Genomic DNA, 23,192 nt, shown 5'->3' with positions numbered 1-23,192 from the left:
CCTTAAAAAAAGTTTTGTGTTTGGCTTTGTCTCGCCAGTTTTCTTTGAAAATGATGTTTTAAAAACACAAGAAAATGACTGTACATTATATAAGTCATCATAACCCCCCGCTCTCACCCGCTCTCTTTTATTCTTTCTCTCTCTCTCTTTTCTTTTGAAGTTTGCCTCTTGAATGGGCTAGTGTCTCTAATGGAAATGGGGCATTAAATCAGAGATCAAAGACAAGCACACAGCAGCGAGGACAGCTGTCTAAATACAGTGAGAGAAATGTGTATGTGTTTGCGTGACTGAGGGCGAAAGAGAGGGATAGCCGGTTTAACTTTGGTGTTATATATGTTATATTGTCGTTTTACAGTATGACCCCTGTAACACTTTACATATTTTGTGTTCATACAAAGATACACAAGTCTTTCAGGTGTTTAAAGCCACACCATTGAACATTTGCTCACGACTCCCCCATGTGGTTGAGAAGTGCAATTGTCTGAAATAATGTCACTGTATAAGCTTCTCCATGGGCAGCGCAATACACAACTGAAGAAACCAGAAATGTTTTTTGGAAAGCATTTAGCACTTTTGTAGGGGATGGGCACGGCGGTGAGTGTAGTTGTAGCTGCTATGAGGCTGCTCTGAAAACAGCGTGAGTAGAATTCGTCCAGTTGAGAGTCGGCCACCACTGAAATAATTTTAGAGACATTATCTTAAGGTCGAAAAAACTACCAAGTGTTGCTTTAATGTGTAATCTTTCAACCTTATGCAGTATTTCTACATAAGTGATAGTTCACCTTCAAAAATGCAAATTCTGTCATCATTTACTCACCCTGTTGTCATTTTAAACCTGTGTGGTTTTCTTTCTTCTGAAAAACAATGTTGGTAATCGAAAACCGTTGGTCCCCATTGACTTCTATTGTATGGATAGAAACAACAATGCAAGTCAATGGGGTCAAACGGTTTTCTGCAATTGTGTTATAGATATAGAGTATATAAGTAGTTTAGTTAGGTCTATATTTAAACATTTGGCTGACACTTATCCAAAATGGCTTTTGATTTAGAGCATGTGCAATCCATGGGGATCAAACCCATAACTATCTACATAATCTTGGTGTTGCTATAGTAAAGCTTACTTGTGCACTCATATATGTGCAATAGTATGTTTGCTATGATATAGTAACATCACATTAGCTTTTAAAACAGGAAGCTGAGCTTCTGAATCAGTAGTCTGTTGTGAATGCAGAATCTCTCCAGTAGCTCTTCCCACACCTGTATATGCATAAAAGCACACTGCTTACTGTTATAATTAAGCAAAAGTGTTTCAACCTCATTTGAGTGCCGTGCAACATTTCTTTGTGTTTGTTGTTGTCCTGTTGACAGGGTTAGTGCTGGTGTTAACATCAGGGTTACCTTTGTTTTATCTTATTCTTGGACTAATCCACATACACACTTGGCGAAAGTAATTGGTTTAAGTTGTGTCTTGATTCCAGCTGTGTGCCCCCTATCAGGTGTCCCAGAGAGATGGGTAATTAACCTAACTGCTAATGAGATACATCACTAATTACACCACACACACACACGCACTCGGTTAAACACAGCCAATGAGAGTGCACATGCATCGATCTGCACAGGAAGTTTAGTTTGTGTGTCAGCACAGCGTGTTGTTTATGAATATGTATTTCCAAAACTACATTTCAGACATAAGTATTTGTTCAAATAGACGCTCAACGTTTTGCACTTTACATTTGGCCCTTTAAAGTCATTGAGGACCTATTGGATCTTAAATCCGTGGATACATCATTTAGCCGTGCATGCTAGCATCCCGTGTTGGCTTCCAGGAAAATGCTAAGCATTCACACTATTGATTTTCCCATTAGCACTTTAGCCCCCTCCAGTAGAGAGGATCAGAGAGAGCTCAATATAACAGCTTGAATCAGAGTTCAAGAATCTGCACTCTTCAGCCTAGAAACGCTGCAATTAGCCCCCCAACTCATAACCGCAAACCCTATGGTCCCTTAAGACGCTCTTTAAGCACATACTTGTTTTTACACGACTTAACTTTTCATAAACCCAGTAGTAACTACTAGGCACGTTTGAATAATTTATCTCCAGCCCACAGTGTAACCACAAGGTTGGTTTAAGTAGCAACATAGAACATTTGCGTACAGACGTGATAGTGTACTGGGCAGCACTGTGTTAAAACACTTTACTAAAGGTGCACAGGTTTTAATACTTGGCATTAATGTATATTGCAATTATTTCAGGCACCTTTTAGACGTCGAATGCCAGAAAGGCAGTTTTAATATAATTCACTTGAATTCAGCTGCTTCTTGATCAAGGCCTGTGAGGGCCATGTCTCTTGAGAAACCTGGGACTCACTAGGCTGAATAGGGAACCTATTCCAGAGGCACTGTTACAGGGTAATCCCCCATAGACACGGTCCTGTGTTCTGCTTAGTTGCCCTAAGGGAAATATAATGCAGATGGAGGGGGAAGGGGAGGCAGAGACAGACAGAGACATTTAATTGAGCAGATCTTTGTGATTCCAGGAATTGTCTCTCATGTAATATTCAGCTCTCCGTAATACAGCTTGGCAAAGAGCTATTGATCACCGTCTAGACCTCTCTTTTCACCGTCCCAAAATCACCTCACTTTGAATTAAAATTGTGCCGTGTTAGAGTGTAGTTGTAATGTTGAGGATGACTTTACTATTGTCTGGGTCTGTAGTTTTACTGTGCATGCATCTCTAGCACAGTAACACTTACCTTAAGTAAAACTTCCTTAAACCTTTCTTTCTTAAGTTTGGGAAAAATATTAGCATCTTTCAGAATCCACTTGGTTTGATCTCTTGGTATATGATGGTGTGCTATTCAGACATTTGTGGGGTTGAAAAGTGTCAAAATATTTTTGGGGTAAGTGTAGTTTGAAAAGTTCAAGTGGTATTGATTTAATACTTGTTCCCCTTTTCTCTCTCTCTCTCTCTCTCTCTCTCTCTCTCTCTCTCTCTCTCTCTCTCTCTCTCTCTAGGCCAGGGTGGGATGAATGTGCTCAGTAGCTCAGAGGATGGAGTGTTGTGACTCTGTCCCCATCGATGGAGCCTCTGGGCCCCACACACAACAGCCTCCCGGGCTCTGCAGAACACTGGCCCCCAGTCCATTCTTGCTGGCCAGAGATCAAGCCACTCATTGGAGCACAGCGACCAAACAGGGTAGACTAGTGGGCCGTACTGAGGAGGAGGGACTTGAGGAGAGGTATGAAGAAAGAATGGGAGAAAACCATGTTGATGAATGTTGTACCAGTGAGATGATACAAGACAAAGGTTTGAGGGAAAAGCGTGACATAAAGGAAGAAGAGGATGATGTGAAACCTCTTGGAAAGATCTTGTATCAGAATGATGGTTCGGCCTATGTGACGGAGACAGAGAGTCCACCTCCTGTTGGAATTCCCTCCTCGCCATTAGGTGCTCCAACCTCCATCATTAGCACCTGTTATATTTCCTCTTCTCAATGGCCTGCTCCACATGTTTTTCGTGTCTTCCACATGCCTCACCTCGACAACAGTGAACGTTCAGCTCTGATGACCCGCCAATCCAAAGATAATGCTCCTGACCTGGCAGAATCGTCAGAAACAGAGGTGACACGGTCCAATGTAACCAAACCCGTTCTGATGTGCTTTCCGTGTCAGCTGTCTTTTGGCCATTCACACTTGTTTAGGGCTCATGCTTTACGGCAACACAACATCACCTTTAGCGATGAAGAACAACATTTGTTCTCGTTTAAACACACCTCTGCCATATTACACCATGTCGGGCCGGGCAAACCCCCACTTCTCTGTTTCCTAGAACCAAAAAGGATTTGTGAATCTGTGGTACCACTCTACTTGGCACCACCAACCTCTGGGAATAACGTGGAGGACACAGCGAGACGAAAAGAGAATGAAGACGCAGAGACTTCTAAACCAAGTTTTCCTCTTCTGCCCTCTCCACCCAGAACCTACCCTGCTACCTCAGTACCAAGCCCTGCCAAAGACCCCTCAACCCTGGGCAGAGAGGCCAAACAGAGAGGCAAGGAGGATGAAATATGGAACGATGGAGAAAGTAGTGAGGGAGGAGAGAGAAGAATGTGTTTAGAGGTAGGCAGCACTGTGGAGAACAGTGCACACAGTATTAGCAGCAGTAGCAGACAAGAGCACAATACTGAAGCTGCTCTGTCAAACCAAAGCATTTCAGAACCTCCAAACTCTGCAACAATAGCAACCAGCTTTATGAACAACACCAAAACCCTTACAGACTCTGAGACAGAGTGTGGAACAAGCTTTAACTGCCACAACCCTGCACCTCCTTCCCTTGTTGTGGTAAATCCACCCACTGTCAATACCACAGAACAACTTGCCAACCAAGAGAGTGCCACAGCAACAGAACCAAATGACCCGTCAGAGAATGGAAACGCCATAGCAATGGAACCAACCACTAGGTTGTCTGATGATGACAGACCTCCTTTCACCGACCTGCCCAATGATCACAGCGATTCCACCCCCCCTACACTCAGTCCCATCCTCATCCAAAGCAGTCAGTCTGTTCTTGAAGAAGGGCACTCAGACATGGCTTCTAGAGGAAGGTTGGTAGTGGCCGGTGACGGAGGCTTTGTCGCTGTCGGAGATGACGTACAAGGACCCTACACTTACAACGTGCAGGCCTCAATGGCACACACCAGAAACTCCTGCAAGACATTGAAGTGTCCAAAATGCAACTGGCACTACAAGTACCAGCAAACTTTGGAGGCCCATATGAAGGAAAAACACCCAGAGACCGAGTCTGGACAGTGTCCGTACTGCACTAGCGGACAAAGCCACCCACGCTTAGCAAGAGGCGAAACTTACTCCTGTGGATACAAGCCCTTCCGCTGCGAGGTATGCCAGTATTCCACCACCACCAAAGGCAACCTGAGCATCCACATGCAGTCAGATAAGCACCTGAACAACATGCAGAGCTTGCAGACGCAGTCACACACACACCCCCCGGCAGCTCAGCCAAGTCCTTTATCCATTTCGCACCCTACCCTCGCTCACCCCACCGAGGCCAGCTCCCCCTCTCCATCCAAACTTCGGGGACGAGCATCTTGGCGGTGCGAAGTATGCGACTACGAAACCAACGTGGCGAGGAACCTACGTATCCACATGACCAGCGAGAAGCACACACACAACGTGCTTCTCTTGCAGCAGAACCTGGCACACATGCAACGCCAGCGCAAGCACAATGCAACAGAGCTTTATCGCCACTGCCAACCTCAGACCAAACTGCCCGACTCTAACTCACTTCTTTCCAGCAATGACACCCTGACCGATTCTGCACAGAAACTGTTTGAATGCATTCTGTGTGGCTGCTTTTCTTGTGACACTCTAGAGGAGCTAAATCAACACTTGACCGTGCAACGCTCATTGCCCAACACCTATTGGAGGAGCACAACCGGCGACACCCATCATTGTCGGCTTTGCCACTACGCCACGCCTCTGCGAGCTAACTTCCAGCTGCACTGCCAGACAGACAAACACATACAGCGCTACCAGCTAGCCGCTCACCTCCAGGAGGCCAGCAGTCACCATGGAAACCTTGAGGAAGAAGAATGGCGTCTTAGATGTGTTGCTGCTGGAAACCAAGCGCAGCTCAGGTGCAATGCATGCGACTATGAAGCCAGTAGCTTGGAGAAACTGAAGATTCACACCATGAACTCCAGACATGAGGCCAGCATTAGACTATACAAGGTAAACTCACGAGTCAAATGTTGAAAATCAATGTAGGAAAATGGGGTTAAGGTTTGCACTCAATTATTTGATGTTTAGGCTAAAGAATTTGGAAGTTTAGGGCTGTTTCAGCAACCAATTCTTGCATTCTGCATGCATGGTTTGGTAAAATATGGACAAACACAACCGTTGGGTATAATTTAACCAATGCTTGGTTGTTTCAACACGGTTGGGTGAAATATGGAAATTTTCTAGTTTATTTAATGCAAATGTTGGCTTTATCCATATTTTAACCAACGGTGGTTTGAAACAAACCTCCATGTTTAAAGTGTGTTGTTCTTGTCAGTAAAAAGCACAAAAGCCCAAGCCGTCCCGGGAACAACCACTATATCCCCAAGGCCTGTGAGGCCTCTCTGGTAATTGAGATAGATCGTATGTTATTTTTCCTCCTGCTAATGTGGTCCATTACCTCAGCACATCTCTAATCAGTTTAGAGTTCTGTAAAACAAGTGGACTGGTGTTTATCACAGGGGATTGAGCGTATGCCTGCCTGTCCGAGTGAATGTGTCATTTTTGATGTGATCTGTTTGCCCAGACAGAGAGACTTCTATTTAGTGTTTATTTGAGCAAAGCATGTAAAGTCGCATCTACACAGATGTTTTTACAGGCTTGTATTGATCCTGGATTGATCTATATTGTGCTGTTCAAGGTAGAGGAAGCCAAATATTGATCACTTACAACTGGTCAATATTTTGGCTTCGGCTAATGTACTTAGGCATGTTATTTACTAGTGTTGAAATGTGAAGAATATGAGTGTGTTTACATATTGATTGCTCTTTCTTTTTAGTTTCTTGTTTCTTCTATAACCTCATGAACATTTTTAAAGCTACAGTTTGTTTATATGAAACGGACGTGTATGCTAAGTGTGATGTTTGTCTCAGTATTTGCAGAAGCTGGATGGAGTGGAGGCCGAAGGCGTGTGGCTGCACTGCGCGCTGTGTGATTTCTCCACTCGCAACAGCATTTCTTTAGTGCAGCACTCGCATTCTTTAAGCCACCAGAGAGGGGAGGGGTTGCTCCGAATCCAGCAAATACAGAACGGTCTGCAGGACGAGGAGGAGCTCGGTGCCATCTTTACAATACGAAAAAGCCCTGCTCAAGAAAATGGTACGGTTTCAATGTGTACATCGTAAATGCCTCGAGATTAAAACAGAATTATGCACGAGGGTTGCAGTGCAGTAAAAATAATGTGTAGATTTAAAACCAGTCAACTTTTTCACGTATTTTAAAAAACAATGTTGACTTGACAGCACCTTTCGAAAAATAGATTAATGTTCGAGATGAAGTCAGCGAGCATTACTAAAAATAACCCTTATTAAGACTAACTGTCCCTTGTGTGTTGTGCTCATGATGCTCAAGGCCCTAAAACACACGCAGAACAACAAACGGAGGAGGGGCTAACAGACACACGAAGAAAGAAGAAAGAAAGAGGGCAGATATTTACACTGGGGTAATTGAGAGAAGCGGGTGGTAGAGACAGTTAGCATTTAGTTCAAACCCAGAATAAGCTCAACTAATGAACTACCCGTGCTTCCCTGCCTGTGTGTGTGCACGTGAGAGAGAAATAGAACAAGAGCAAATGTGTGTGTGGTTTTTGTTCAGAATGGTGGGAATTGATTTTGTTAATTGACTTGCCAATAATCGCGTGTGTAACATCTTCACTGGCCAGAAAGAGAAAGAGGCTAAGCGAGAGGGTTAGCCAGTCAATGCAGCCAATAAAGTCACCACCCACTAATGAGGCATGAGTTAATTAACATTCTCCAATTAACACTTTAAAGGAAAGACCTGGAGACACAATACAGATACAGATTCCTAAAGACTGACAGCTTTTGGTTCACATTCAGTCTTATATATTTATTTTGCTGGGTTATATCATTTTGTCATTTGCTAAATTATGCAAAAACTTTATTAAAAATACTAAAAGGAGATTTTCTTCCTTATTTGCTCACCCTCAGGTCTTGTCAGATTTATATGACTGTTTCTATAGCTCAACACAAGCAAACGTAATATTACATTTTGATATCTTTTGTTTATTCTTTAAATGTTATAGCTATAAAATGCTCATAGATCCGTTATTCAAGTATTTCAAATGACTTGGGTGGGTTAATAAATGTCTAAAGTAAACCATAGGTTATATATATCGATAATATTCTAAGTATATGTGAATAATATTTTGAGTTAATTTAACAAAATTGAAACCAAGAACATTAGAGCGTTGTTTTTTTTACGTTTCAATTTCATTACAAAATATATATTGTATTATGATGTAAAACTGTAAAATAGACGGTTTCATCGTCCACACACGCATGGCCACAGTTAACTTCCGGTCTGTGTTTGGTAACAATATAAATGTATCTCAATTGTTTTAAAGGGATAGTTCACCTATGAATGAAAATTTGTCATAATTTGTTTCTGGTTGTTACAAACCTGTATACATTTCTTTGTTTGGTTGAACACAGAGAAAGATACTTGGATGAATGCTTATAACCAAACACCTCTTGGACCCCATTGACTATCATAGTAGGAAAAAGTTCCCCAGAACTCTTTGCTATCGTCTTTTGTGTTCGACAGAAGTAATTGTTCCTACAAGTCAAAGGGTTCTTCCAAATATCTTTCTCTGTGTTCTTCAGAACAAAAACATTTATACAGATTTGGAACAACTCGAAGGTGAGCAAATGATGACATTTTTGGGTGAACTATCCCTTTAAATTAAAATTTAAAACTAGTCATCATCAGTTATTGATTCTTTGCAGAGATCTACCAGAAGTTTGGGCCACCCAACGTTTGTTTATATCGTTCCCGTGTATGAAATTAGTTTGTGTTAAACTAAAGAGAGGAAGTCATATGTATGGAATGACATGACGATTTAGGATGAGAGTTTTCTTTTTTAAGTGAACCCTTCCTTTATTGACCTACATTTTTCTACGAAGTTCATTTTAGTTTACCATGTACAACAATTTTAGTATTTTGTCGACTGCTATAAGAATATAGATTAATATCCAGCATGTACGATCTTGTAGAATCAATGCTAACAGTGAGCGAGCGGATATTTGGGTGTGAATCTGAACCTGTAGAAACACGGGATCAGCGTTGCTTCCGACCTGCTGGAGCGCCGCAGTTTGAATGGCTGGTTATTGATCTCTTTTGGAACACCAGGGCATTCCCTAATTTATAATCAATAGTGGATCAATGTCGCTGAGCATTTGTATATTGATCTCCGAGACGAATAGGAAGTGCTGATGAAGTGTGTGTTGAGTGTGCGTCTGGAGTGTGTTAGCTTGTGCGTGTGCATCTGATCACTTCATTACTGCTCAAAGTGACCTCACCGCGCTGAGCTACGGCCATCTGTTTTGTCCGAGAGGTCCGAGCTGACTCACACGCTCAAGCGTTATGACCGGTCAAAACATTTTTGACGCAAGTGCATTTTGGATGCAGCTTCCGAGACGATGTTTAGTTTATGTATAAAGAATAAATGTACTATAGTTACAATAACATTTGCGTAATAAATACACTTTTCTATTATATACTTGTCATGCATTCAATTAGAATCATTACTTTGTTTTCTTTATTTAGCATCTTCCATGCAGTCACATATTTATAGTCCTGTAAGAAATTAGAAATGGTTTATGTGGGCAAATTTTTTGTCTTTCAAATATTTAGTATTTTCTCACTTCATCCTGAATAACAATATGCGATTCACATGATGATTTACAGATATTTAATTGTTATTTGCTTAGTTTTCGTTCAGGTTTTGCTCTTAATGTCCTTGTAACAATAGATTCTGGACAAGAGAGTATTTTTGGTTGTTGTTGGTCAGGTTTGTTGCTGTGTGTGTGACTTTGAGAAAATGACTGAGCTAGAGATCTCAATGGGTCGGCCGTAACTAGAGCGGATTTGACAGTTTCAGGTTATGTGTTCTGTGTTTATGGGTGTGTTGGTTTGATAGGAAATCAATAGCGTGTCTGTCAGGATAATTGGTGTTCAGATGGCCTCTCTCCCTCTCTCTCTCACCCTCTGTCATAATCGCCTCCTCAAAGAACCAGCAGAAGATACCTCCGCCTCCCTTTGATTGGTCTGTTATGACAAGCCTCTTGCATTATTTTGTTTTGTCTTTCTTCCCCCTTCTCTAATACCCCCCGACTACCCCCCTCCTGCCCAAAATGCACCCAAATCAACTCCGTTCCTCTTGTCCCTTCCCCCACGTAGCGGAACAATTACTCCGCTAAGAAGGCAGAAAGCGAGAGAGCAGAGGATGGGCGAGGGAGGGGGTTGAAAGGGGTATCTGGTTTAGTGTGTCCCGAGGCTGTGTGTTTTCTACCTACGGAGCTCAGCCGAGGCTTTTAGATGCTGCAAAAGAACATCAGAGCATCATTGCCCTTTTCGAAGAGTAAGATTGGTTTCTACCATTTTGAGATTATATAAACGCTTCGTTTTTTAGGAAAGTAAATACATAGAAGTAGGCCTTAATAATATATGAATGTTATAAATAAATACCATTATGTGTGTTTTGGTTATGTGCGGTTGGTTTATTTTTTAAGAAAGAGTTTGCTTAAAAATGAAAAAAACTTCAATTGTTTACTTGTCCTTCTGCAGAACACAGAAGAAGATATTTTGAAGAACATATCCACCCGTGGTATGAACACAAAACCACTGTGATGTTTCTGAAAATATCTTCTTTTTTGTTTAAGTGTTACAAGTTTCGAACAACACGATGACGAATAAATGACAGATTTGCTTTAAAAATGTTTTTCGAACTGATACTACAGTTAGAACATGAGACGCCAACTAAGAACAATATTGAGACATTTTGCATGAAGATCATTTTTTAAGCCTGTCATGGCTGTATTGTTCCCCAATTTGTGCTTTGAAATGGACTCTTTGTGCGTGACCCTCCTGACCTCGGTTGCATTATCTCCCTCCTGTGACTTTTCAAATCCCTTCAGGTCAAATGAAGCTCTGCTGACGATGCTGACTGTAGCACATCCTTCCTTTTCATTTTATTCTCTCTCATCTCTCATGCGACAAGGCAATGTATTGTACATTTGTGTAAATCTACTGGAGATTGTTCACATAAGTAGGTGCAGCGTTGTGTTGTGAATCTGTTGATGTGTTTGAATAGATCGTTGGGGCCTTCCGTGCAAGTGTACACTGACCCCTATAGGTTATAATGTGCAAGAGATGCAGTGAGAAGAATCTCAAGAAATGTTAAAGATCTGTCTGTCTTTTATCATAACGCATAGTGACACCGTGACCATGTGAAAGGGATAATTCACCTAAAAATAAAAATGGTCATCATTTACCCTCATGTCATTCAAAACCTGTATCTGACTCTTTCTTTTGTAGAACACAAAAGATGATAGACATTTTGAGAACTGGACATACAGTGGAAGACAATGGGAGCTAGTGTTAAGTTACCAGGGTGCTTCAGAATATGTTCAGAGAGCAAATCATTAGGAAAAAACGACCATCAGGGTTTCTATTTCTAAAGGCATTACTGATATTTGGTTCCTTTCTTTTTAGGAGAACATAAAGGGATGGACTCTCCCACTGAGGTTACGCCCAACAAGGAACACCGACCAGGGAAAAAATCAGGTACTCAACATAATCTCATAAGTATTATATGCATCTTGATAAATACGGAAAAGTTCAAACAAAAAATAATAAGTAAAATTATTCTACATAAAACAAGCCAGTAAAGAAGCATAACATGCCACTTTCAGTAAGTCTCTGTTTACATGTCTCACTTGCAGAAGGATTCATTCAGACGGAGGTGGAGAAAAGCGAGTCGTCCTTGACTCCCAAACGGTCCTCGTCTGGATCTGGCGAGTCAGATGAGTCGCTGTCCTGCAAACGGCCACGCGTACAAGAAGAGGTTTGTTAAATAACACACTACACTAACAAATTATGCTGATAGGGTTTTAAAAGTCTTGCCTATTTATCATGTGGCAAACATACATGGAACTTTCGTAAATATTGTTGGTTGACTGCAGAATCAAAGAAAAACTTAAATATTGGTTTAACAGTTATTCGGTTAGCTGTTAAATCTGAAACTTTCTTTGGTTAATTTTGATGATTTGACTGTTAATCTCAAATGTGGAAAATACATAGAAAAAGAGTAAGTTGGTTTGTCACCAACACTTCACGATGCCATAGAAGAACCTTTCTAAATGATTCTGTGAAGCACATATAACATCTGAAGAACTTTACTCTTTCACAAGAAAGGTTCTTCAGATTACGAAAATGTAAGAAAGAAATGGTTCTTTGACAGGATGTTTCTTCTATGGCATCTCTGTGAAGAACCTTTTAAGCACCTTTATTTTGTAAGAGTGAATGTATCATGGTGCCGTCACCGTATTTTGGTAAAGGACAAACCAAGAACAAAAACAAATCCTGAAATCAAACGTCTATTTCTGTAAAGGGACAGGATGCTCTTGAACTCTGCATATAAATGATCTCTCATCCTGTTTTTCTCAGATGCTGCAGTGTCCGTTCTGTCGGTTCCGTCACACAGACCTTGAGCGTTTGAGGAGTCATGTGATGAACCAGCATGCGGTTCAGCCCGCTCTCCGCTGCCCGCTGTGCCAAGACACACTGCACAGTGTTGCCCTCTTGCGTACCCACCTCACACACCTGCACAGTGTTACTGCAGACTGCACTCAGAAACTCATCAGCACGGTGAGATAAAAAAAACACAACATGACAGTTCTACAAATTTGGATACATTTTTTATGTCATAATAAGAAATAAATGTATCATCCACCACAATTTTTTCCAGTTGTAAAAATGGTCTATACTGGAATTGTGTGTGTGTGTGTGTGTATGGAGGGGTGTTTAGATCAGTGATTCCAGCACTAGCGAGATTGCTTGTCTCGCTCTCCGAGACAAGTAACAACACTAAATGGGGGGAAGGGAGAGGTAGCTGCCTCAGATCCAATGAATATTAAAATTGGCTTTTTTATGTGTAGAATATAAATTGATACTAATGCACCCTGCGCTTTTTTGAACCCCAAGCAGACACGTCTAGCTGTCTCCAAAAGCTTTCCTGCACATTTTTGCCCATTCAGTTTTTCGCTTGCATAAAATGCTTTTCTGTCCATCTCCTCATTTGCGTATTCTTCTGTATCACTCAGTGTTCCCTGTTCGGCAGTCCCACTTGATTTCTCTTCGGCAGTTCGACTTCTTCTTCCCCCTCCCCGACCACACTGCAATACAGTAATGAAAATAATTGTGCTTCATTAGTTGTGAGCCAGCGCTAGGTGATTTTCGTTATGAACCGCGCCTGGTAATTATGTTCTAAATTAAACGTGACCTTGAGAGAACTCGCGTGCTCGTCTCCCGTCCCGTTTAATGCGGCACTTTTCTGAAATGGTGTGCTTTGTGATGGAAATAGCAGCCATTTTGTTTGGTTGCTCTCCCCCACGTTCCCTTTTATACTTGCATTGATTTACACATTTTAAAGACGAGTGGGTACAGAAGGAGAGAGGGAGAAGAAGATAAATAAAGTGGCTTTTTTCATCCGAACTTGGTTGTGTTGTGCTAATTGTGTTGTCACGAACCAAAGAGGGCTTGCGTTCATACTTAACCTTTGAACTGCTTTAAGTGTTGATTCATGACCGCAAATTTAGTTTGCCATCTGAAGTTAAGTGTATTTTCTCTGGCAAGGCTTACGGTTATTGCGCACAAATGTATCGAGAGCACGGAGTAATGACCAATCATCTTCACAGATAACAATCAAATGACTTCATAATGAGAGTCCGTGGATTAATTAATCCACAAAATGGATTAATCAAACCTATTATGTTTCCTTTTCTCTTGTGATCAGGTGATTGCTTCAGACGTGCTGCCTGAGAAAATGTTTATTCCAGTGCAAAATTCAGACATCCAGCAGACAATGAGCGGTCTGAACGTTAATGAAACAAAGAGATTGGACGGTTAGTGTTCATGTCACATTATTTCCCTCTGTTTATTTTGATATGATCATTTAAAAAAAATTACTTAATGATTAGTATTTGGTCTTTCATTTCTTAAGAATTTGCTTCTTATCATGCTTTGTTTTTACCTTTTATATTTTAGAGATTTCAACAGATGCCGAACCCGAAAGAGGTTCCACACCACAAGAAACATCAAGAATCCATAAGCAACCTTCAGAAGATGCAGAATCCACAAAGGAGAACAGTGCCGCCTTTCCATGCTGGCAGAAAGGCTGTAACAAAGTCTTTACGTCCTCAAGTGCACTCCAAACACACTTCAACCAGCACCATAGCCAGAAATCTCCAACTGCAATATCTGACAAACATGTTTACAAATACCGGTGCAATCAGTGCAGTCTAGCTTTCAAAACACCTGAAAAGTTGCAACAGCATTCTCAGTACCATGCTATCAGAGCCGCCACCATTTGCTGCCTCTGCCAACGCAGTTTTCGTACACTGCATGCCCTGCGGAAACACCTTGAGACAAACCACACAGAGCTAAGTGAAACCCAGATACAGCAGCTTTATGGTGGCTTATTGATGAATAGCGAGTCCCTGGTCTCTAGAGACCAAGCTTTTGGTGACGAAGAGGAATCGCCAGATGAAACTCTGATGAAAGATGATGAAGAATGTGAATTGGAAGAGAAACCAAGTCCTACTGACCACGATTTGGGTTTGGTTAAAGACAATGCTGAATGTGACATCAAACAGCCAGTCATTCCACTTCGTAAAGGCCCAAATATCACAATGGAGAAATTTCTGGATCCATCAAGGCCTTTCAAGTGTACAGTTTGCAAGGAATCTTTCACCCAGAAGAATATTCTCCTGGTTCACTATAACTCTGTGTCACACCTGCATAAACTTAAGCGGTCTATGCAGGACACTACGGCTGGCGTGCTAGAACCCGTTAACAATACAGACCACAAACCATTCAAATGTAGCATTTGCAATGTAGCGTACAGCCAGAGCTCAACTTTAGAGATTCATATGCGATCTGTCCTGCACCAGAGCAAAGCTCGTGCATCCAAGATTGATTCATCTAGCTCCGGCTCAGAATCTGTTAGCCCCCATCCTGGCAAAGCAGTGTCCAGCACCCCTGCTACTCTCAAGCCTGTGACAAATAATGCTGGTCTGAACCACAAACAAAACATTGAACACAACGGTGCACCTGCAAGCACAGATACAAGCCAGCCTTCAACATCTGAAGTCAGGAACAAGTTGGTAGACATTATTGATTCAGCTACTAAACAACAACAGATTTCATTACAGCAGCCACTACAGCAACAACACAAGTTTGCCCAGGCTCAAGCCCACCTCCAGCAAGAGCTCCAAAAAAAGGCTGCCCTCCTTCAGTCCCATTTATTTAATCCAGCACTTTTACATTCTTTTCCTATGGAGGCTCTTCTTTCAATGCAACAACAGCAGCAGTTACTTCTTCCTTTCCTTATCCCAGGAGGAGAGTTTCATTTGAATCCAGAGCTGAGTCTAAAGAGCTCTGGGCTAAACATAAGCACATTTAAGCCTACAGTAAATAAGGACACAGAGTCATCCAGAAAGAGTGACCAAACTCCCTCTAAAGACATTGTAGAGAATTCTGACATTCGTCCTCAATTGAATGAGCAGAAACTGTACAATAATTCACAATGTGAGAAAGACACATTTGGTCAGAACAATAAAGAAGAACCAAAGGAGGCGGATGATCTGAATAGTGATGAAAAAACAGAATTGAAAGAGGGTGGAGAAGAGGTGTCTGGCAATGCAAAGATTTTAAATTATTTCCTTCAACCCAGAATAGCCTATGATGCACCTGGAAATGCTTCAAAAGCTTTGCTTGAGAATATCGGGTTTGAGTTAGTCATGCAATTCAATGAAAATAAGCAGCGGTATCAGAAGAATCTTTCCGAGACGTTACCAAATGGTGTTGGGGAAATATCTGATGCCAAAGATGTGGATAATTCAGAAAACATGAACAAGCTTGAGTGTGAGTCTTGCGGTAAGCTTTTTTCCAATGTGCTGATTCTGAAGAGCCATAAAGAGCAGATTCATGGTTCCATATTCCCTATCAAGTCATTGGAGAAATTTGCTAAAGACTACAGGAAGCAATATGACAAACTCTTCCCCTTGAGACCTACAACTCCTGAGGTTTCTCCTATGTCTTCCCCATCTCCATCCCCCCCTGCTCCTCCTACTTCAGGACAGCAGCCACAACAACCACCAGTGCAACCAATTATATCTGCCTCTACACTTAGGGCTTCTCCTACGACTGTCTCCATTTCCCAAATTAAAGCTCCATTAGCACCAATTCCTCTACCTATGGAACTGCCACTCTTCCCTCCACTCCTGATGCCTCCATTACCTTTGCAGGCTTTGAGTCCTCAGGTCCCCACTCACATGTCCCCAGTGGAAGCTGGCCAGACACCTGATTTGACCCAGCTCTATCAACAGCAGTTAACTCCAGCCATGTTACATCAACAAAATAAAAGACCTCGGACCAGAATCACAGATGACCAACTGAGAGTCCTGCGCCAGTATTTTGATATAAACAACTCTCCAAATGAAGACCAGATCTATGAGATGGCTGACAAATCTGGCTTGCCACATAAAGTCATAAAGCACTGGTTTAGAAACACTCTTTTTAAAGAACGCCAGCGCAACAAGGATTCTCCATACAATTTTAGTAACCCTCCCATCACAACACTGGAAGATGTAGATATGGATTCAAAACCCCCCTCTCCTGATCCACCAAGGCAAGAGTATTATGGAGGTAGGAGATCTTCAAGAACCAGATTTACAGATTACCAGCTTAGAGTACTGCAGGATTTCTTTGATGCCAATGCATACCCCAAAGATGATGAATTTGAGCAGCTCTCTAACCTTCTCAATCTTTCCACTCGTGTCATTGTGGTGTGGTTTCAAAATGCTCGCCAAAAAGCCAGAAAGAATTATGAGAACCAAGGAGAGGAAGCGAAGGATAGTGAACGTCGAGATCTATCCAACGACCGCTACTTTAGAAATTCCAACAGCAGTTACCAGTGTAAAAAATGCAGCATGGTATTTCAGCGCATTATTGATCTTATTAATCATCAGAAAAAGCACTGTTACAAAGATGAGGATGAGGAAATGCAGGACGACCATATTGACACCATGGTGGATTCTAAGATGGAGTGTCATAGTCCAACATCTGGACCTTCATGTTTAACACAACCAACCACTTCTTCAAGCCCCTCCAGTTCATCTGTGTCAAACTCTAAAGTGAAATCAGCTGCTTCTGAGCATTCACAAACAAATAATTCCACTGGAGAGCTCAAACAAACAAGTGAAGCATTGTCTGACCGTAAACAGGCTGCAAGTGAAGAATTAGAGAGCAGCATGCAGAAGCTAGAGACTAACTGTGAAGGAAAACACAACGCAAGTGCAGAGATTCACACCCCATCCCCTCCTAAACAAGAAAAGCTTTCCTGTACATCTCAAACAAGCCCAGTTCCATCACAGAGCTCCCAAAAAAAGTTTAGTCCTTTAGAGATTTCTTCATCCGAACAACAAAAGAAGCCCCCCCAAGAAATTAGCCCTTACCATTGCATCCAGTGTAAATTGAGCTTCCCATCTTTTGAACATTGGCAAGAGCACCAGCAAATGCACTTCCTTACTCAGAGCTATTTTCCTAACCCACAGTTCCTGGATCGTCCTGTAGATATGCCTCTTATGCTGTTTGATCCTACAAATCCCCTACTGGCAAGGCATCTGTTTTCAGGTACAATTCCTCAGATGGCAGCAAACCCACCTGCAATGACCAGCATTACTGATTCGACCATAAACTCGCTGAAAAGGAAACTTGAAGAGAAAGCAGGATCCAGTTCCATGGAAACCGATTGGGAAAATAACGGGGATGAACCCCAGAGAGACAAGCGCATGAGGACAACCATTACACCGGAGCAGCTGGAAGTATTATATCAGAAATATCTTCTAGACTCCAATCCAACACGCAAGATGCTTGACCATATCTCTAATGAGGTGGGTCTTAAGAAAAGAGTAGTTCAGGTCTGGTTCCAGAATACCCGAGCGCGTGAGAGGAAAGGTCAGTTTCGGGCACTGGGTCCAACTCAAATCCATCGCCGCTGCCCATTTTGCAGAGCTCTGTTTAAGGCACAGACTGCTCTCGCTGCCCACATACGTTCACGTCACTGGCATGAAGCACGAAATACAGGCTTTAGTTTGGCGATGTCTAGAATGACTCAAGATCAAGAAAGTTCTTATATCAAAGCTGATTCGTTTGATTTTGGTAATTATTCCCATTTTTCAAACACACTTGATCATCCAGATTCTCCAATGAGTAAAAGTATGGATAAATCCTCACATCAGCAGCGTCTGAGCCCAAAGTCTTTGAAGAGTGAGGGAATAGGAGATTTTGAGAACCCTTCCATGTCAGTCTGTCAGACTTTTGAACAAAGCAAGCTGAATAATTGTGAACCTACCGCCTACATGACCCATGTCCATTCAATTGATGAAGGAAATGACTCTCTAGACGGGAAACATGGCAGTGTTGACCAAATGTCACCCAACACCGAAAGAGAGGCTTCTTCAGAAAATGATGAAAAGATGTCTTCTGGACTAGTTAGTCCAGCAATAAGTTTTAATGCTAAAGATTTTGACAATGATTTAGTCTTGGAATATAGTGAGAATTCTAGTCTGGCTGATCCAGCTTCACCATGCCCTGGTAGCTCCAACAGTTTTGACAATGGTCACAGACGCTACCGTACGCAAATGACCAACCTGCAGGTGAAAGTACTCAAAGCCTGTTTTAGTGACTATAAAACCCCAACTATGCTCGAATGTGCAGCCTTAGGCAATGACATTGGTCTTCCCAAGAGAGTGGTTCAGGTGTGGTTTCAGAATGCTCGAGCCAAGGAGAAGAAGGCTAAGCTTAGCCTTGCCAAGCAGTTTGGTACAGAGAGTACTTCTATTGATCGACTTAAAACAGAATGCACGCTGTGCTCTGTCAAATACAGTGGGTGCTTGTCTGTTCGTGACCATGTCTTCTCCCAGCAACACCTTGTTAAAGTTAAGGAGGCCCTGGGTGGCCAAATGGAGAGGGACAAGGAGTATTTGTGCTCGGTATCTGCCCGCCAGTTAATGCCTCAGCAAGAGGTTGATCAGATAAAGAAGGCAAGTGATATTCTCGGACTTAACCAAGCTGGACTTCAAAGCCAGTCCTCTGTGTACTCAATACCTGCAAACATAGCAGGTGGCACCAACACCATGGCCATAATTACAGGTATGTAGCTAACCTGTACTTGTTTTCTATATTCAAATCTTAAATTACAGGTGTAGAGAATATTGATAGTTTGATTCTTGTTTAGAATGACTAATTCTTTTATTTGTTTTGAAAGGTGCCAGTGAGCCTCCTGTGAATGAAGTGACCCGCAAGCCAGCCTCAAAGTCCTCTTCTGCCATATCAGCTATGGATGACAAGGATGTAGTTAGCACAACTAACTCTGTCTTGACCCCAAAGACCACACAACAAGACCTGCAACTCCAGTTACCCAAAGAAAATGAGAGTAAAAGGATTCCCACAAACAAGCTTGACACCACTCCTCCCTCAAACTCATCTTGCTGTAAAGAGAAGCCAGACTCTTCCAAACCAGAATTATCTGTTCCAAATACCGCAAGGGAATATGCCATGGATCAAAGTCAACTACAAGCTCTGCATCCAGCAATGAAATCTGAACAAGCTGCTCTGCTTCCTAGTCCCCTCTTGCCCTATATGATGCCTGTCTTTCCTTCAATTTTTTCTCCCCATATCCCTACACCGATGTCTAGTGGGCTCATGCAGCCCATGTTTGGCATAGAGAGCATGTTCCCATATGGTCCAGTCTTGCCACAGGCTCTCATGGGGCTTTCTCCAAGCTCCCTTCTTCAGCAATATCAACAGAATCTGCAGGGTGCATTGATGCAACAAACACTGCAGCTGCAACAGAAACAGTTGCAGCAAATTGAGAAACCAAAATCTAGCCAGATCTCTGCTCGCCTTCGTGCAGAGGACACCAGAGGACCTGTCCTGGATTCAACCAAACGTGACAAGAAACAAGGCACTCCCAAGGGCACACATTCCCCGTCTGTAAACACTAAACAGCCACAACTGGATGATAATGTTCTTCAAAGCCACTGTATTGTCTCCAAAGCAGCATGTGGAGGGGAGGGCAAAGATGGTCAACCATATGACTGCCTTGCTTGTGATTTGTCTTTTACTGGGGACGTAGGGCTCATCGCGCACCTGGAGAACCCTCAGCATAGACAAAGAGTGGCAGAGAGACTGAATTCCAAAGAGCATGCTTCTCCTGAATTACCTCACGTCAGTCCCTCATCTACCTCTCAGCCAGACCCACCCGGTGAACAGAGATCCTCTTCAACTGCCCCGTCTGTTTTAGAGACTCCCTCTGGAAGTTCTGACCAGTGTATGTCTGATACACGACGTCCCCAAAGCTCTTCCTCTATTTCAGCTTTACCCGAGAAAACCCAAAGCTCAACGGCTTCTCTCTCGTATCATATTATTTCGCCTTCAAGTGTTACCTCAAGCCTGACAGGCCTCGCAAAGACTTGTCACGTGAAAGCTGCAGACTCTGCAGATGGGTGTTGCGACGAGTCGGACGAGGGACAAGACTCAACGTAATATATGGGAGCAAGAGGGTTATGTGGTTTTTATGGCTTGGCACGCCTCAGAGGAAACTTCACAAGAAAGCAGGTGGAAAGTAAAATATAAAGGCCTCCACTTAAGATTACATTGGAGGGAAGACATGAACCAGTTTGACAGACTGTTTTAAAGGACTGAATCCTGTCGGATCCAACTTGCATTACCAGTGCTTGTAACCAAAAACAAGTGTCAGTAGAATGTTTTTTCCATTTCAATATGCTGGTTTTTAACTAAAACTTGAGTATATGTAGAACTGTTTGGAAACTAAAGGGTGCACAGCTAAAGACTGGTGAAGAACCTGAGATGGTTTCATTATGACCTAACTAACCAAAAGTCTGTTTATAACATTTAAAGCATTTTAACAGACCCTCACAAAACACCCACACTATTTTTTGCCCTGTTACGTGTTGAAATATTATATTATTGGCTTAATGAAGTGATGTAATGTATTTTGATGTTGTCTTCTCTCAGGTCAACAGCTCTCAATTTTGTTCTGTTGCAAGACATACCAATAGAAAATATATGAAGCCCAAAAGAAAACGTGTAATGAATGAAAATGTACCTAAAATTGCAACTAAGCTTATAGATGTTTTTTCTTAAATGGACATTGAAATGTCCAGACACAAAGCAGGCCATTGTAAATTGTGGACAAGAATGATTTAGTTTTTCTTTCTTTTCGAAAAATGACAAAAAACATTGTGTTAATGATAGATACATGTATGAACATTTTGGTGTTGCGTAGATTGTTGAATTCAAATGACTTAATTGTACGTTAGGTTTAAAACAAACGACTTGTGTATTTAACTTTTGTATTGTCCCAGTCAAAGACATTTGAGGCTGTTTAGCTGTGCTCATGTTAAAACATAGCATTTACCCTCTAATGCTGTTGAAAACTCTCACTGTACGACCGACCTCCTCTCCTGCACTGAGCCAAGTTCAAAGACCCTATCTGTGTATGAATTAGATGGATGCGCATCTATGAGATATTTTCTATTTTTGTTGTCTTTTAAACGAAACATTTCAATTGTGCACTTATTTTCTTTTTCTCTTTTTTTTGCCTTCGATACTGTAATTTCACTTTTTAGAAAGTAGTACTTCATTTTCGTCACTATGGGGTTTATTATTTCTTTAACATTTCTGCACTTGCCATGAATACCAATAACAATGTCACTATTATGAAACCATAATAATAACTTACAGTATTGCTTTAAAGGAAAATCCAAAGATAACGTAGTCTTACCATTGGTGCATACAAAGGATGGAAAAAACTTTATACTTGAGAAAATAATACTGTTTTTAAGGAATGGAAACTTTTTAGATGATGGAACCAGCTACAAGAATACTGTTTTAGCTAACTTATTAGAACGTTTGTGACCTCATATATGAACCAACCAGAGAACCAAAAAGAAAAGCAGAAAAACAAAACGCGGAAGATATGGTACAGCACTGCTGTGCAGCCATTGTAGTTTGTATTATAGAGGTGGAGATCACACAGTTTGCTTCTCTATGTCTGGTCTTTACTTTTCGTCCCGTTGGATTTCTTTTCGTACTGTTTGTTTTACTAAATGTACTGGGTCTAATTGTCGAGGATATAGAGTGTGCTGCTATTGTAGGTTTGTACTAAGATGCATGCTTGATTTTTGCTTTTCGCTGAAGCTTTAATGACGACCGTCAGTAGCCACAAGCCCGTCCTCGTGTCACTGCAGCTCTGTCCACACATGACTGAAGACTGTGATTTCCATGAACTACATTATGTCCCTCTAGCCAACCAATGTTGAAAACCAATGATGTTATATTTATACAAAGTTTGCATTCCAAATATCACATTTGTCATTTCAATTGTCTGTTTTCTTTTTAATTGTATTCTGCTTCAAAGGGGACTGCATTAACGTATGCTCTCACTTATGTTGCGTGAGACTGTGTTACTCTACGTGTTCCTGGATATGTTATTACTGTAGCGATCGCCAAATAATGTATGTTCATGATGCACTTGGGTTTATTCATGTGACTCACTGGGCTAATGTCTCCCATTCTCTTATATACAAGCATTCAAAGTGAATAAAATCTGTTTTCTTTTAATAAATCTGTGTCTTTGTGGTCCTCAGGAATCTCTTTCAGGCCTTCAGGAACCTCTTTGTGAAGGTAATGTTTTTCGACTCGCTTGTCTGATAAATTGAAGGTTGCGGGTAACATCATATTTTCGCCAAAATGCACACTAAATTTGCGATCGAAGTTGTGTGATTTGATAATGTGTGTTTCTGCTGCGTCCTTAATCAGATTGCGTGCGCCCTGTACTCTGCTGAGCCCGGTGTAAAGGAGACGGGCAGTCAGCCAAAGCACTGGAAATCAATGGAGGTTAAACGAGACAAAATCAATGCAGCGAGTTCAAACGGAGATTCAAGTTCAGGTGTATCGGTGAGCGAGGCCGCGAACGCCGTAAACGTTGAGAAGGACGCATCTCCCCCAATACTCGTATCGGAAGTCAATCAATATCGGTTTTCATTGACGGACTCTTGAACTGTGCCATTTGCCTACGCTCTTAACAATAACGGTGCCGGGGTAGAACCACTTTTGGCTGTGTAGTTCCATACAGATTCTTTAGAACCTTAAACGCCCAAAGAACCTTTCTGTCTCACAAGGGTTCTTCGTAGTGCAAAGGCCTCTTTAGACTAAGGTAAGAAAGAAATGTTTAAAGAACCTTCTTTGGGAATCAAAATGGTTCTTATGTGGCATCGCTGGGTAACCTTT

General features: G+C 41.8%; 1 protein-coding gene across 1 annotated transcript; it reads left to right on the top strand.

The window, feature by feature from the left end:
- Window positions 1–3,029: 3,029 nt before the first annotated feature.
- Window positions 3,030–22,521, top strand: zfhx3a (zinc finger homeobox 3a; the record flags this gene model as incomplete). The annotated part of the gene is made up of 8 exons (XM_079466013.1): window positions 3,030–5,747; window positions 6,668–6,893; window positions 11,307–11,378; window positions 11,537–11,658; window positions 12,261–12,461; window positions 13,609–13,717; window positions 13,860–19,028; window positions 19,144–22,521. The coding sequence occupies 8 exons, from the start codon at window positions 3,030–3,032 to the stop codon at window positions 20,421–20,423; spliced, it is 9,897 nt and encodes a 3,298-aa protein (XP_079322139.1). The 3' UTR covers window positions 20,424–22,521.
- Window positions 22,522–23,192: the final 671 nt, after the last annotated feature.

The sequence above is a fragment of the Barbatula barbatula genome (genome assembly GCF_947034865.1).
Source record: "Barbatula barbatula genome assembly, chromosome: 10".
Lineage (NCBI taxonomy): Eukaryota > Metazoa > Chordata > Actinopteri > Cypriniformes > Nemacheilidae > Barbatula > Barbatula barbatula.
The sequence above is the reverse complement of the archived record's forward strand: the minus strand, read 5'-3'. Positions and strand labels throughout refer to the sequence as shown.